Source organism: Falco peregrinus, chromosome 6 (genome assembly GCF_023634155.1).
Source record: "Falco peregrinus isolate bFalPer1 chromosome 6, bFalPer1.pri, whole genome shotgun sequence".
NCBI classification, from domain to species: Eukaryota; Metazoa; Chordata; class Aves; order Falconiformes; family Falconidae; genus Falco; species Falco peregrinus.
In genome coordinates, this window is record NC_073726.1 from 85976802 (window position 1) to 85993075 (window position 16274).

At 43.8% G+C, this 16274-nt stretch overlaps 1 protein-coding gene across 1 annotated transcript; it reads left to right on the forward strand.

The window, feature by feature from the left end:
• The first annotated feature begins 708 nt into the window (after positions 1 to 708).
• Positions 709 to 12007, forward strand: SFT2D2 (SFT2 domain containing 2). The gene is made up of 8 exons (XM_055807144.1): positions 709 to 866; positions 2061 to 2147; positions 2470 to 2555; positions 3654 to 3735; positions 5794 to 5829; positions 5934 to 5989; positions 6721 to 6750; positions 7426 to 12007. The coding sequence occupies exons 1-8, from the start codon at positions 804 to 806 to the stop codon at positions 7463 to 7465; spliced, it is 480 nt and encodes a 159-aa protein (XP_055663119.1). The 5' UTR covers positions 709 to 803; the 3' UTR covers positions 7466 to 12007.
• The last annotated feature ends 4267 nt before the right edge of the window (positions 12008 to 16274 follow it).

The following is a 16274-nucleotide window of genomic DNA, read 5'->3' on the forward strand; positions in this document are numbered from 1 at the left end:
GCTCGTGGTGCTGAATTGTGCATGCTACTAAGATGCTGGGTCTGTGTGCCTTTGCCTTTCACCAGACCACTCCAGGTAGTTACGAAAATAAAGTGAGACCTTCTCAGAACAGGGAAAGAGCCCCAGTAGTGGGAGGAAAATGAAATACGTGTTACTATTTCTATGAGCTTCGTTATTGCCATGTAATGGATGCAAAACCGGTGGGAGGAGGTAGGATACAACTAGAGAAGTAAAACTGGCAGAGGGTGTGGACTTCATTGTCTGGAGAACAGCAGGACAGTTTGGATGTCAGCTGTCCAGTGCTCGGAAGGGTGAGCGATGGCAAACTTGGAGAAGGTGGGACTGTTTGCTCTCTCTTAAAACACCCAAACCCATAAGTTACAGTGGAGAGGCCAACCTCAGTTCGCCGGGCTGCTCTGTCCGGCCGCCACCCCTGCGGGAGGTTTGCGGCGCTGGGGCCGGTGCCCCCGCTCCCGGGAAGCGGCCGCGGGGCGGCTGGAGCACCCGGGGGCGGGCACGGGCCCCGCTGCGCCCCGGGGCTGAGGGCGAGGGGCCGGCCGGCACAGCGCTGCCCCCCCCCCGGGGGACTCACCGCTCCTCAAGTCCCGGAGGCGGCGGGTCCCGGCCATCTCCGCGGGGGCGCGGCCCCGCCCGGCGGACTACAGCCCCCGGCAGCCTGCGCGCCGCCGCCGGCCCTCGCCTACCTGCCGGGCGCAGGTGCGTGCCGGGGCCCAGAGTTCCGGGGGCGGGGAGGAGCGGCCGGGCCGGGCGCGGGGCAGAGCCGCGGGGCCGGGCCTGGGGCCATGGACAAGCTGAAGCGGGTGCTGAGCGGCCGCGACGCGGAGGAGCCGAGCGGCCTGGCTGAGGTAACGCTCCGCTCGCCGTGCCCTCCGCCTCCCTGCCGCGGCCGGCTGCGCGCCGGGGCCCGGCCGGCGGGGGGGGCCTGCGCCGCCCCTCGGCTCGGCGGCGGGACCGGCCTGTGCCGCCTCGGCCCGCCCTTGTGCCGCCGGGGCCCGGGCGAGCGCCGTCGGGTTCCGGCTGAGCCGCGCTCCCCACCTTCCGCCTGCAGCTAAAGGCCCCCGTGTCCGCCCGCCAGCAGCCGCTGCCCGGCCGGGGGGCCCTGGCTGCTGGGCTCGGAGCGGAGGAATCGCTTCACCTGTGCGCGAGCGAGCGGAGGGTCGTTATTCGGCAGCGCTGGGGCGCGGGGATCGCTCCACCAAGGCATGCACCCCCAGGGGACCTTTCAGCCCCCTCTTTATACAAGTCACTCATGACTATTCATTAACTTTTCGGGGAATCATTTACATGTTGTTTACAATTCCGGGACCTCCTTAACATATCTCGCACTTGCGTTAATGTCCTTGAGGAGTGGTCGTCCGGGGGTCTTCAAGGTGGAGATCATGAGTCTTCCTCTGATGAACTTTTTACCTTTTGTGTCTGCGCGGACTCTGTTTCTCGATAGACCGGTGACCATGATTTAAATTCCCTGTCCCGTTGTACAAACAACAACTTAGGACCAGATCTTTAAAGATAACAGAAATCTAAGGCCTCGGTAATTAGCACATTCTTTATGTCATCAATTCGAGAATGACGTCCTCAGGTCAGCATTGAGGGTCTCTGATTTAGTACATCCTAAAGTCAGCAATAAGGGTCTCCGGATGTTTTTCAACCTTTAGACAAACAAGAGCGCGGGCACGTTGTTTTTTTTTTTTTAAATAAGTCGTACGTAGGTCATTATTCAGCTCACTATGGGAGGGGGCGGCCGGGTCTCCCGCGGGGGCTCGGGCCGGGAGGCGGCTTGGAGCCAGCCCGGGAAGCGGCGGCGCGGGAGTGGCAGGGGGGAGCCCCCCCCCACCCGAACAACCAACCCCGCGACCCCCGCTGCCGGTGCTGGCTCTGGTCCGGTCCGGCGGGGAGTGGGGGCTCTGGTCCGGCGGGGCAGGGCAGGCCCTGCGGGGGGGCACGGCTTGGTGTCCCGGGGACGAGTCACAGGCTGCCCGAGCGGCGAGAGCCGTTACTACATCGTTACTCGCCCTCTTTGTTTTCCTCCTCGTTTCTAGGTTATTGATGCGACTTCGTTAGGTTGGGGCACCCGAGTGAAAGGCTTCATTGCGTGTTTTGCAATAGGGTGCCTGTGCTCGCTCTTGGTAAGGACTTTTTTTGCCGTATTTCCCTGATCTTTGAGCTTCAGTAATTACAGCCTTGCTGTATGCTGTTGCTTTATTTATTAATTAATTTTTGAGCCTCTGGGAAGGCATCTAACTCAGTTCGTTAGCTGCGATGCAATGCACTAACTGCTAACAAGAATGCCAATAAATGCAATTTACTTTTGCGTGCATGTGATTCTGCAATTTGGGTTTAAGCTTTCCTAAGATTTCTCTCGTGTTGTGACATTTCTTGCATATATGTCTTTTGCAATGTAAAAAAATATTAATTCTATTCCCCCCCACCCCGTTCGTTTCTTTCTAGGGTACTTGTCTGCTATGGGTACCAAAGAAAGGGCTGATACTCTTTGCAGTATTTTATACGCTGGGGAATATTGCGTCTATTGGGAGGTAACAATCTTTATATATTAGTTCCCTATTAAAGATGTGAAACTAAGGCACAGAGATAGGTGAAGCTGCATAAGTGGTACAAGCTGTTGCATTTGTGTGAGAAGGCTTGATGATGTAGATCATTCTCTTGTTGCTGAATATCAGCATTTCCCCAGAAGTGCCCTGAAACAGTAAAGAAACCTTTTATTTTGTTTATTGTTGTTAGTAATGCATTCAAGATAAAAGTTACTTATTAGTAAAGAAGAATCAAACTCATGTTTTGAACATGGAAGTTTTTTGATTTTGTTGGTTCTCCCGCCCCCCCCCCCCCGCCCCCCCCCCCAAGATAAAAAAAAATGGTTTGCCATTTTGTATTTTCTGTGTGTTTTGGTGAATATATTTGGGCAGGCTGGCTGTCAGGGCAGGTGTGTTTGATAAGCCGTCATGGCCATTCAGGGTGCTGAAACGTAGCCCCCTTAATTTTGTCAGAGGCATAAACTTCTGTGGCTGAGGAAACTTAACAATATGTCACAAAGCACAAGGAATGGAATTAGATATACTATAGTGATGAGGCAGAAATATCACCTTAGGTAAAACTTTCACCTTGTTCATGCAGTATCAATCAGTAGGGCTCTAAATGAGGGCTGCAGATCTGCTAAGGGATCGGAGAATGGATCCAGGCCTGAAAACAGCCCTTTATGTAGAGGAATTTAGCTGGGTGACCTGTCAATCCATGCAGAGCCTCTGTGGCTGGAGTTTTTCAAGAGCAGGTTAAAAAAGCACCTGTCAAGAATGATCTCATTGAAGCTGACCTTGAACCATGCTTCCGGCTTGACAGTTCTGCTCTGCTTATGTTAGTTGTAACTGAACAAGTGTGAATAAAATTATAGAATAAATACCTTACACAGAGAAAAGCAGGGATGGATTTTGTCTTGTATGTCCTGTTTCTTTGTTTCTTTTGTTACGCAGCACTGATTACCATAACAACATAGTGTACTGATGCCCCATATCACAGCGATTGAATAAAATACCCCCCCTTAATGAGGGACCTTAATTAGTTACACTTTTGCCTTTCTACTCTCTGTCTTAATCTTTTCTTTTTTTTTTTTCCCTCCAAAGCACTCTTTTTCTTATGGGACCAATGCAACAGTTGAAAAGGATGTTTGAGCCTACACGTTTGATTGCTACTATTGTTATGCTAGTAAGTATCAAAGGAATCAGTTTGAACTCCTGCTAACCTGTACACAATTCCCATTGTAAAGTCCTTTCATACACATTGATCTATGTCTCAGGGTGGGTAGGTGGGTGGGTGGTTTGGTTTGTTTTTTGGTTTTTTTCTCTTAAAACATCAAATATCCTGCACATCTGCTGTAGTGGAAAGGTATGTGTAGCACCAGAAAACCACTTTCCTATTATGAAAGACTGAGCTGGGGCCAGGTTGTTATGTTAAATCAGCATTAAGGGTCTGTGCCTGGTGTGTGAACCATGCACATGCTTTTTTAGGGTGCTTGAGGTCACAACATGATATCTACATGTTGCTTAAAAGGTGGGAAACTAGTTTTTTAAAAGTTGTACTACAGAAGTTGTTAGGCATTCTATTTTGCATAATTTTGTCTTTTTTTATTCTATCTGATTTGCTTTAAAGAGCTGTGCAGGTATTTCTACCTCAATTTAAATAATCGTTCCCTGAGAAAACAACTGGGAAGTCTCTATGCCTTGGTCATCTTGCATTAAAAATACAGAAATCATCCCAGCTGGCTGATAGCTTCAGGTTTTGAAACTCATGTGACACAATGAAACTGCAAACTCAACATTCAACTGAAGTCAGCCCTTGGAATTATTTTTATTTTCAGAAGATAGGAATGGTAGCCAACCCTCTACTGGGTGGGTGTGTGAGTGTGTGTGAAAGTTGCTGCTAAGTTTCAGACTCTTCCTTGTTTAAAGTGCATGTGCTTTTTTGTCTCTTAGACTTCCCCATTGTCCCCTGGAGTCTAAAGTCTGGAAGGTGGTTTAAGCTGCATGACACTGTCCTCCTTTCAGTGTGAATGTCTTCAGAGTGTTTGCTTGGCATCAGCGCTTCCTATTTTCTCTTTTAACTCACACAACTTTTAACTTAAAACAACCAGAGAGGCTGCAGGCAACTGATAAGAGCTTGAGAAAGTGACTGTGTATCCTCACAGATCAGAAGCAAGCAGCCTCCTGCTTGGTGTGTTTGTTTTGTATGCGTTTAGGATGCCTGGAGTCAGGAGAATGCTTGGAATGTTGTTAACTGGAATAAAGCCAGTTGTTAGATGTATGATGTAGTATTTAGACCAATGTACAGATCACCACCTTAACTAATGCAAAAACTACATTTAACTTCAGTAATCATGACTGAGGTGAGGTGTGTGATTTCTTTGGCAATGCATGTGTTGCTGTCTTGAATATGTAGTGCTAATTTGTTTATTTATTTTTTTTACTCAAGCATTAAAACGTGCATTATAATCTCTAGTGGCACAGTGTTACATGTGTATCAAAAGGCTGTTAGATGTTGATGAAGGAAGACCAAGTATCAGCATCAGTTGTAGCTAAATGAGCTGTTGTGTCTTAAATTGAACACAAAAACTTAAAAGGAGGCTCCTGTTAAAACATAAAATAATCCAAAATTGCCTTGTACCCCCAGAGATTTTAACGGTAGTAAATACGGAGTGCAACTCTGAAGAAAAGAAAAAGTGCTGGTTTAAATGGTTGTGCTGGACTTTATATTAAACAGGAGAGCTACTAAGCAATAGCTGAAAGTTCTTGAAAGTGAATTGTAGTTTTAATTAATAAGAATTAAATAAAGAAATAACTTCAACCCCATGGTAACCTTGAGAATCAACAGGAAATATGGCTTGTACAGAAGCAGAAAGACTAAAGTTGTAACTGAAAGATCTTACTTGCAAAATGATGAACTGTGGTATATACCTGTGACACCAAGAAGTGTGTGGGATGAAGCAGGGACCTGCTGATGTTGCAAAAGAGCTGTAGGAACCTCTTCCCCTTTTGCGGCTGTAAAATTATTTCCTGTAGATATTGGGCTGATACTTCTTATTGCTTTAATTCACTTCAGGAATGTAATAGTGAGAGCATTTTAAATAAGGGACACTCTTATGCAGGATTGGATACATCTATGAAATTATGTAATCTGTCTGTGTGGAGGAACTCATTATAGTGTTGCAATATCTATAAAAACTGGAGTTGTTTCTGTGTTTAATATATATTGTTTGTTTTCTTCTAGTTGTGTCTCATACTAACATTATGTGCTGCTTTCTGGGTGAGTATGTGTGTCCTGTATGTATATATAACTGGGCTGTATTTTGAAAATAAGATTCTTACAATGTTTTCTCTGTCTGCTGGGTTTCTTCTCCCCTCCTTCAGTGGGGTAAAGGACTTGCGCTCCTCTTCTGCATCTTACAGTTTTTTGCCTTGGCATGGTAAGTGATTTCCTCCCTGCACACTCCTATTGTCTATCACACCTAACATCAGCAGCTGAATTGTGAGTGGATTTTGACCTTGCATGAGTTAGAGGGAAGAAGAATTTGTACCCCACCGTTCCCCTAGATGCAAGACAACGCATCAGTGAGGAGCTGACTTACTCCTGCGTCTTGGTCTCTCAGACCACCCCTCTAGAGATGGAGCTCAGGGCTCCATTTCCGGGGGAAGTTCCTCTGAACATGTTTAATTTCTGTGAGCTTCAAGTAAAACTACTTTTTTTTTCTTTCCATTATAAATCAATTTGTTGCTTACTGTCTGGTATTCCTCTTCTGCAGTTTGTCTTATTCAAAGACCCAGATATGCTAATCAAATGAACTGTCAGTGTTCTTTAAGTTAACATATGCTCTGTGTAATGTTGCAGCAGCATGGAAACTGGTATGAATATCTAGCCAGCACTCAGAAAAATATATCGGGTGCAGGAGAACTGTGTTAGAATGCTTCTACAACGTGCCCCCCCCACCCCCACCCCGGTTTTGCCGTAGTGTTTCACAGCCCGGCTGGGCTAAGATGACTTGCAAGGATACTCATTCCTGTTGCTCACAACCTCAGAGCTTCATTTTAGTTGTGTATCTTGCAGTTACCTGTTTAGAGCATCAGAGGAGTTGTTCTTCTTGTTTGTGACTAATAAAATCTGACATGAATAGTAACTTTAAAAATCTTTTCTTCTTAGGTACAGCATTTCCTTCATACCGTTTGCAAGGTAAGCTTCCCTACTCCCTTACTTTTTTGTCATCTTGAGCTTTAATGATACAGAAGATTAGCTTATAGAAGCATTGTAGTGTATTGCTTTAAAAGTTTTTCCATGGTGGTTTCTTAGGGGGAGGAAATACATGTAGTTAAATCTGAACATGAAACTAAGCACATTCTCTAGTGGGAGAACACAGATGTAACAAAATGTGAGGGCTTCCCATAAAAATATGTAACCGTGCTGACCATGTGCTAAACTTGAGGCTTACCTTTGGATGTCTAAATGTTGGTCCAAAATGCTACTAGGCAAGTGTACCTTTTTTCTACTTTTTACACCTTCTGTGTAACTCATTTTTTCCCTGTTCCCCCCCTGAGCACTGTTACGTGTTTGAGCACACAGTTCTCTCCCCTGCTCCATCACGCCCACCCTTCGTTGCACTGCCTCAACACAGGCTGACAGGTGTCATTTCTGCTGCAGTTGGGCAGGTGGACGGTGAGCAGATCCACTTGTCTCTAATGCATTCATGTAGTCATTCAAATTATGAAAGCACAATTAATACAGGGTCAGCTGATCTTTCAAGTCCTCAGTGTCAGTGTGACAGCAGCATGGAATGAGTCTCATCAAGCAGCATAACTGAGGTGACTCTCTGTGTTGTTGTTTTTTTTCCCCTCTTTCTCCTGCCTGTAGGGATGCTGTGAAGAAATGTGTTTCAGTCTGCCTGTCCTGAGAGGAATACTGGATGCTTCACAAAGTTCTAGGAAGTATAGTAGAGCTACGTTAAGATCACTGTGCGTGTATTTTTCCTACTTCTGTCTCCAACATGTGCCTTTCAGCTTGTTTAGAAGCCCCTTGTGTTAAATCCAGTGTGTGCAATTGCTTGGTTTTGTAAGCAATGGTGTCTGTAGGACAGGGTGCTCGTGGTCAAATGAAGTTCAATCTGGCAGAAAAACTAGGTGGAGATCCAGAATCTGTTATGATAATTCTTTATATAAAGTCATGTATTTGTTTGGTTTTGCAAAAGTAACATAGTAATACATGAAGTTTGTAAAATGGAGATCTCTACTCTGATGGGACTATGCCAGTCTAGAGGATTTCTTTTTTCAAGAAAAAAAATCAGTTGGCAACTGATTTGTTACTGACAACTTGTTTTTTGTTTTCAAATAGCCTTATGTCACTTAATCTTCGCACTGTTTACCTTGGATAATGGAATACTGGTATTCTTTTCATGCCTCTTGAAAAATTTTAGGTTTACTTCAAAAAACTTTAATTCTAAATGAAAAGACTATTTTGGAGTAAGTATGAAATGTTTGCATCTTTAATGAAATATTTACTTTTCAGTTTAGACTGGTGGTGTTTCCTTAAAATACATGAAAGGGACATTTTCATCTGTAATAACTTACTCCTGTAGGAAAAGCACTTGCAAAATAAGGTTGATAGAATCTTTTAGCTGTCAGGAACCTGAATTCTTTGCCTTGCCTGCAGCTAAAGGTAATACATAAAAGGCAGAAAACTGAAATTTTTCACATGATGCAGGGTGCTTCCCTTCTTTCCCAGCTGCAGCGTAGGGGCCATGCAAAGCTGAGGGCCTGATAGGTAAGCAACGACAGAATTTATGTATGTCCTTTCCCACAGGACGAACTCTGATAAGGTGAAAGCAGGATATTGTTTAAGCAGTCTGGTCCAAGGAGAAGATGTTTTCTTCTTACCTTATTTACAAGTTAGAACTACAACATTTCTTCTTTTTTGTAAGTGGGATCAGTTTTGTGTCTCCTAAAGCTCTTGCATACACTAGCGAAGAACAACTGTTTTGAGGAGAAAGTACAATTTTCTGTTGCCTGTCTTATCAAAGAAAGCGTGTATCAGTCTAGCTGCCAGCTCGAAACAAATGCTGAACGTCGGTATCCAAATTCCAAGGCTACTCTATATTCTGTTCATATTCTGAGCTGTGTATAATCACTTACTCCCAAACCATTGCTGCGGTTAGTTGTTTATAAGCACAGGTTCCCGCTTCTGCGGGGTGAGATACTGTTTAACTGCTTTCACCTTTCCTCTTACCAACTGTCTTGCTGGAGGCAGTGGCTATGAAGATGATTATCCAACATGAACTGAAGTCTCTCTTCCTCCATCTACCAGGAGTTTAGCCAGGTAACAGCGTTCTGTTTGCATGGCAAACACATCCCTGACTTGTACTACAAAGATTTCAATGTAGGAAAGACCTAGATGTACTTGGCAATAAAACATAAACCCACAGTGAAGCCAAGTAATTCTGTGGCTTCCAGAAAGTTACTAGAAACTGAGTTAATTCAAAATCTTAAACTTAAGTGTCCTTCTGATAATTTATAAAGCACAGTACCATCCTTCTGTTAGGATCCTCTCAAAAAAAAAAACCAACCCAAAACACCAACCTTTTGAGGATGGTATGAAAGGGAAATTTCACCAGGCGTTCAGTGGATTCCAGCTGGCTAGAGTTCCTGTTACAAAGGCATCTGAATGGAAAATGCTGCCTTGAAAATATGGCACCGATGTTGGGATGAATCCATTACACAGGATGATCAAATGCAGTTCCTGGTGCTTTTTTATTTTCCTGCTAGAATTTGGAAATTAGTGTTGAATAACTAGGTTGACTATTACTTTCCTTGAAGGATTGTTAAATGCCCAAGAGAGACTGGGAATTACAGAATACTGCTACTTCTTTCCTCTGACTGACCTAAGTATCTAAACTGATGTGTGTCTTTTATCAGGGAGAAGGTTCAAACCTAATTTACATCTGTCAAAGGACCTGTGTTAGTCTTTTATTAGGACTTTGATGATGTTTACAGAATTCCTTTGTGTGAGGGCAATTTAAATGCAACCCTAATGCCTTCTGCATTCCAATATTTAGTTTAACATACTTGGCTGTTCCTGGAAAACACTAGAAGTATAGCATACGTTCCTCCTTTCCCTCTCCAGGAAGTTATGTTAACTTGGATCATCATTCCAGGCTCATCAGCAGTCAACATAATGGAATTTGACTTTGTTCTTTTTTTGAATACTTCAGATTAGGAGTAAAAATCTTTTGCTTCTTCCTTGACTGGCTTCTGAAGGACTGTGGCACCCTGACTCTCTAGCAGTTCCTCTAGAACACCAGAAGTGGGTATGCTGAATATTAGTTTTTCAACTTGCATACTAGCTAACTGGAACATTTTAGCTGACTGTTGTGAGCACAGCCACTTGGAAGTAAGAAATTTAGGAAACTACCAATATATAGTGGGTAACCTTAGATAGATTATTTTTTTTCCTTACTCCCCCTCCTTTTCCAACTCCACAGCTTTTTATTCAGTAAGAGAGAAGAACAAATCTTCATTTGACTGTATAGCATGTGAGGCTCAGCAGTTGTGCCATTAAAGAAAGGGAATCCAAGGAGAGGTGGCAAAGACACAAGGACTGCCAGAGTGCAATTAGGGCTTATGTTGCCCTTTGGTGTTGCATTCTGTTCCTGTGAAGGTCAGACAGGAGGAGAGACTCACTGTATTCTTGCCAATATGTGAAACATACTCAGGGTTTATCATTTCGTCTACAAGCAGTTTTGATTTAAAATAACTCTCCTTTATCACAACAAACTCTTCAGATTCTTAGTCGCTTATAAGTAGTTATGTTCAAGCTGATGCCAAGTTTAGCAGCAAAAGATTTTCCCACTTTGTTAAAATACTTTATATGATTTTGCATAATCAGGGAGTAAACCTCTCGTGACCAGTTCCAATCTGAATTAGATTACACCATCATACCTTCTTTTCATCATTCATACTACTTTATGTTAAGTTTTGTTACCATCAGCTTTGGTCATCTGCTCAGCAGGAAGCGTGGTGGGCATTTTTGAAGCCCTCTCTAGCTTTCTATCTTAGTGTCCTTCAAGGCAGGAATGTTTGTTGTGTGTGCTGTACTGCAAATAGAGATGTTTGTGTTTTAAATAGCAAAGCTCCTTCCTTCCCAAAGTCCTTGCTCTGTTGCCTACAGCACTTAACTCAAGGTTGACTTTCCTAAAGAAACTTGCATGATGTTGGATGCGCATCTCGGTAGGCTTTGATGTTCTTCCAGAAAGTGTTTTTTGCCCAGCCTCACTGTTGGTCAGCTTGCCTATCCACTTTTTACTTTTTGCAGTACAGATAACATAACCTTAACCAAGCAGCCCTAGCATACAGTTCTAGCATACAGTTCTAGCATGAAATGTGCATATCTGGGATCAGTTGACTTTCCAGATACAGTAGAAATGGAAGTAAGGAGGGTGGTAGTCATGTGTTCCCAAAGTACTGAGATTCTACACATAAAAATGTGGGATTTCTTTTTCATTACTTCAAAGATTTGCTCTGTTTCATGCGATGAAGTCCATTGTGAATACTGGTGCTATCTGAGATGGTTCCACAGGGATGATGTGAACAATTTCCTCTTGTTTAGTATTTACAGTAATGAGATTGTTCATGAACTGTTACAAAAACCAAGGAAGAAATTTCTGCACCAAGTTGAAATTCTTCTAAGAAATTGTTTTTTAAAAAAGGAAGTGGTGTAAGCTTTGTGTGTGAATAAATACGCAAGTTTGGGGGAGGATAGGGACCCTGCTATGGGATGGCTTCCAGCTAGGTGTAAGATGGCAGGCTTGAATCGATCATGATTTGTGGATAGATTGCAGCTGGCGTGCAATGCATTTGGAGGCTCATGGCACTGTTGCTTACATGTGGTCTGAAACTCCTGTTCTGGGAATTGCCTTGTGGAGTAGTGCGGGCACTTGAAGCTCATCCCCTTTTGCTATGTGCTATGAGATGGAAAGAGCCTCCGAGTCTGAGAATGGTTCTTGCTTAGTTTTGGTACTTAATCACATTAAGGGAAGTAAGATCACTGTTGCTATTGTAAAGTGAGGAGGATGATGACATTGAAACACGCTTGTCTTATATACTTATGTTTAACAACCATAGCAAATACTGACCATGCAAGACAGAAAGCACAGAAATGGTATATTTTTCTTAAAACCACGTGCCTCACTGTAATGGGACCACTATATTTTTTTAATAGCTGTGGACTTGTTTTGTAAAACAAAACCCAAACTCTCAGAAATTCTCCACAATGTTTTCTACTGTTACTGATTCTATTTGCTGTTGTGCTTTTTGTATGTTTTTACACTGTTTTCTACTTTGACAAACATCTTCTTTCCTAACTTCCAACTTTCTCTGTAATTAAGTGAAATATTAAAAGTGCTGGGGTTTTTTTCTTCAATAAAGTTGTCATTGCATTAAATTAATTGCTGTTATGGTTAATACGGAGTTTTTAATAATGCTGATTCTCCAGATGATGCTGAATTGCTGTGGGTTGTTTTGTTCAAAAAAAAAAAAAAAGTTACTGTCTTGTCCTCACTTCCTTTGCTGTATATACAGGTACTGCTGAGTTTGTCACCATTGCTGTGCAGCTGTTTCACCCACCATCTTCTCTAGCTCAATCAAATTCTTATTGTTCGTTGTGTGCGCCCAGACAACTGGTGTGCCCAATTAGGGTTGTGAAGGTGGGGGTGATAATTTTATTACTAGTTATTTATTTACCTCAAGAGTCAGCCTAGATGTGCCAGCAAAGTAGTGGCTTAGTCCATGCTACAGCACAAATAATTCCTGATACTGTTCTGTCAGCAAAGACTGGAATTAAGAAGCCACATGATCTGGCTCTGTTTGTCGAATAAATACACTCTGAATACTGATGTACACTGGAAGTAAAAAGCCAACTATTTATGAATGTGTGTTTGTTTTGCCAATTGATGCGGTCAATAGATAGCACACAGACACCAATAAAGAAAATAACCTTAGTTTACTGTTTGTTTCAAATTAATACAGAAAATAAGGCATTAGCTTACAATACCCTGATTCAAGCAATGAAACAGATAAGCAAGGTAATGCACCTAATCATTACTAGTTAAGGTACTACTTAAGCAGTCGTGATTAAGAAAGGTACATCACCAATTGCCCTAACATGTTACCATCATCCAGGTCTGCAGTCAGTAGGGAGCCCCTGTTGCAGTGAGGATCTGGAGAGCCAGTCCCGTGCAGGACGTCCCCGCGTAGGGGAGGTCTCCAAAGTCACTGTGAGAGGGTCCAGCTTTTACACTGTTGAATAAGCTTACGTAATTTCAAATGCAAAACCATCTGGCTTCACTCTTCTTCTCTCAGGTTCCCCCACAGCCTGGCCAGGGCTCAGGGAGGAACCGAGGGAGTTTCCTTCATCTGCTGGGTTTTAACCACCTGGTTCCAAACAAGGCCAAACAGCTGGTTCGTGGCCTCGACCACCTGCCTCTAAGCAAGGAAGGATGCACTGTATCTTCGTTAATGATTATATTTTCCCTAAGCTATGTCTTTCGCAAATGACCATGGGTATTTTGCTGGTGATCGGATACTAAGCATATATAATGTTCAGTTGGCAGGTTCATCTAGAGGTCAACTTTATCTCAGGGCCTGTTGCTCAGGCCTGAACTACTTCAGCGTTAAAATTAGGGATCGGGGCAATGATTTTAATGTTCTTGGGGGGGAGGGTTAAACTTTTAGAAAGCACATCTATCTAAGTTTGTGCCTAATACACATCCAAATGCTTGCTGTGGTTTTAATGTCCATGGGCAGTGTAACAGGGCTGTTCAGAACACATTAAACTGCCTTCCGAGTGACAGGGCAAACCAAAGCAGTTGCATTTTTTGCGAGGGTGGTGGCTTGAGTTGTGTGCTGTGGGAGGCTGTATTCAGCTTTTAGGTACATTTTTTTGGGGGGGGTGAGATTGTTCTAAGCAAGCCCTGTCTCAAAGCTGACTAACCTGAAATCTGTCTTACAGAAAACTCCAAAGTTTTATTTGAAATAGAAGCAGCAACCTGTCTTCCTGTAATATAGAAACCTAGGGGGTTGTATTTTGTCTTTTTGAAAAGGTTAGTTTCCAAGGACTGTCAGGAGAGGTTGATCTATCTATTTCATATCAAGACAGCTGTGAATCTGAGTCCTAAAGGGCAATAAATCCTTTCCATACTTAATAGCTTAGAAAGAGCTGTTTTACTTGGCCTAGTTCAACCTCCTGCAAAACAACAAAGCTGTTGAATTTTGCCACGTCATTCTTATGCTGAGGTCTTAATACCTGAATGATTAAAAAAAAAAAAAAAAAAGTCTTCATCTGAAATCTCTAAAGTATGAATGATCAGCTGCCTTCTAGGGAAAGTGTATTCTGTGGGTGACTTTGCTCCTTAGAAATCCTCTGGAAGGGGTTTATCAGTTGCATTACAGCATCTGGTCCTCAAATCCCATTTATAGATACTGGGGCAGAGTCATCCTCACCACATGCAAATTCAGTGACGAGACTCTTGGAAGGCTGCTGTACGCCTAATGTCTGCCCCTTTCTCTTCTCCTACAAGGTCTGATTTGCAAGAGGGGGTATTTGCAAGAGGAGGCACAAAGTTCAAATTTGGGGGTTGATATTTATTTCCTTCCCTTACTTGTACCTTTCCAACTGAGCTCAGTCTTGGTTGCGTTATCGGTGGGGGTACAGGCTTGTAACTGCCTGGCCATGAAAAGCTGGAGATGCCTAAAGGGAACAAAATCCTCTGTTTTCTCACTTTTCTGAAGAAAGCTTCTGATGAATTTGAGATGGAATGGTATGTGTAAGCTGCCAATCTTCGGGATTGATATTTTAAGTTAGCCTATTTGAAACCCTTTTAAGTTTTTCTTGGGTTCCCTTGTGGCATCTCTAAGAGAGGTTATTCCTGAGCAAATGTGCTTTAAAAATCTCTGTAGAAGCAAGTGTGGAGTAACACTGGTGCAGTGTAAAAATGGTACATTGAAAGTATTGGCTGGCCAACATGATTTCATTGCAGCTCTGAAGGGCTGTCACTTCCAAATATGTGGAGTGGAAACAAATTATTTTATCATGGGCATGTACTCCTGTGTTTTCTAGTTGTGTGTAATTTGATGAGCTATTTAACTCATCCTTCTTGAGAGAATCAAAAGCTTCAACTGAATTACACTTAAAACTTGTTAGCTGTCATAGTTAACAAAAAGCTTTAACTTACACATCCAAGTCAAAAGTTCATGTTTGATTTCCCTAATATAAACACTGAACATATTCCTTTTATTCTGAGATATTGTAAATAGAAATCAAGAGTTTGTTTAGAAACCTTTAAGTTCTTTATTTTTATTATTTTCTGATCTTAAAAATAGGGACAGTAATAGTTTCTTGCTCTAGGTGCTAATCCATGTCTGGGGACAGCACTGCAGATCTTCAAGTAGGAAAAACAAATTAGGGAAAAGTAAAATTACTGTTTAAAACTAACTTACGTTTATCGCCAGCCTGACTACATGTATTGGGTTTGCATGGCAAAGTTTTGGTAGTGAGCGCGCTACAGAGGTGGCTTCTGTGGGAAGCTGCTAGAAGCTTCCCCCATGTCCAACAGAGCCAATGCCAGCTGGCTCCAAGATGATCTTGCCACTGCCAAGGCTGAGCCCATCAGCGATGGTGGTAGCACCTCTGGGAATAGCGTATTTAAGAAGGGTGGGGAGGGGGAAAGCTGCACAACAGCAACTGCAGCACGAGAAAGAGTGAGAATATGCGAGAGGAACAGCTCTGCAGAGACCCAGGCCAGTGCAGAAGGAGGCAGGAGGAGCTCCAGGTGCTGGAGCAGATTTCCCAGCAGCCTGTGGAGAAGCCCATGGTGAGGCAGGTTGTGCCCCTGCAACCTATGGAGCCCATGGTGGAGCGGATTCCCACCTGCAGCCCATGGGGGACCCCATGCTGGAGCAGGGGGATGCCCAAAGGAGCCTGTGACCCATGGGAAGCCCATGCTGGAGCAGGCTCCTGGCAGGGTCTGTGGATCTGTGGAAAGAGGAGCCCACGATGGGGCAGAGTTTCTGGCAGGGGACCCACTCTGGAGCAGTCTGTTCCTGAAGGACTGCACCCTGTAGAAGGCACACATGCCGGAACACTTCATACTGCAGCATGGGAAAGACTCACGCTGGAAAAGTTTGTGGACTGTCTCCTGTGGGAGGGATGGACCCCACGCTGGAGCAGGGGCAGAGCGTGAGGAGCTCTCCCGCCGAGGAGGAAGGAGCAGCAGAGACAACATGCGATGAACTGACCACAGGCCCCGTTCCCTGTCCCCCTGTGCCACTGGCAGGGAGGAGGTGGGGAAATTGGGAGTAAAGTTTAGCCTGGGAGGAAAGGAGGGTTAGAGGGAAGGTGTGTCTGTTTCTAAATTTGGTTTTATTTCTCATTACCCTGCTCTGATTTGATTGGTAATAAATTAAATTCATTTTCCCCAAGTCAAGTCTGTTTTGCCTGTGGCAGTAATTGGTGAGTGGCATCTCTCCTGTCCTTACCTTGACCCACGAGCCTTTCATTATATCCCTACCCACCTGAGGAGGAGAGTGACAGAGTGGCTTTGGTGGGCACATGGCATCCAGCCAGGGTCAACCCACTGTGCTACATAAGGATATGATTATTTTTTTTCTACCTTCTTTTTTTAAAAAAGAAGAAAGTTGTTCTGGAAAGCTACCCAT

What these genes read in the sequence shown, in the direction of transcription:
- SFT2D2 (XM_055807144.1), top strand. Translation starts at nt 804, where the DNA reads ATGGACAAGCTGAAGCGGGTGCTGAGCGGCCGCGACGCGGAGGAGCCG. An exon ending in AATATTGCGTCTATTGGGAG is followed by an intron (nt 2,556 to 3,653) that starts GTAACAATCTTT and finishes TTCCCTCCAAAG; the next exon opens with CACTCTTTTTCTTATGGGAC. An exon ending in CATTATGTGCTGCTTTCTGG is followed by an intron (nt 5,830 to 5,933) that starts GTGAGTATGTGT and finishes CCCCTCCTTCAG; the next exon opens with TGGGGTAAAGGACTTGCGCT.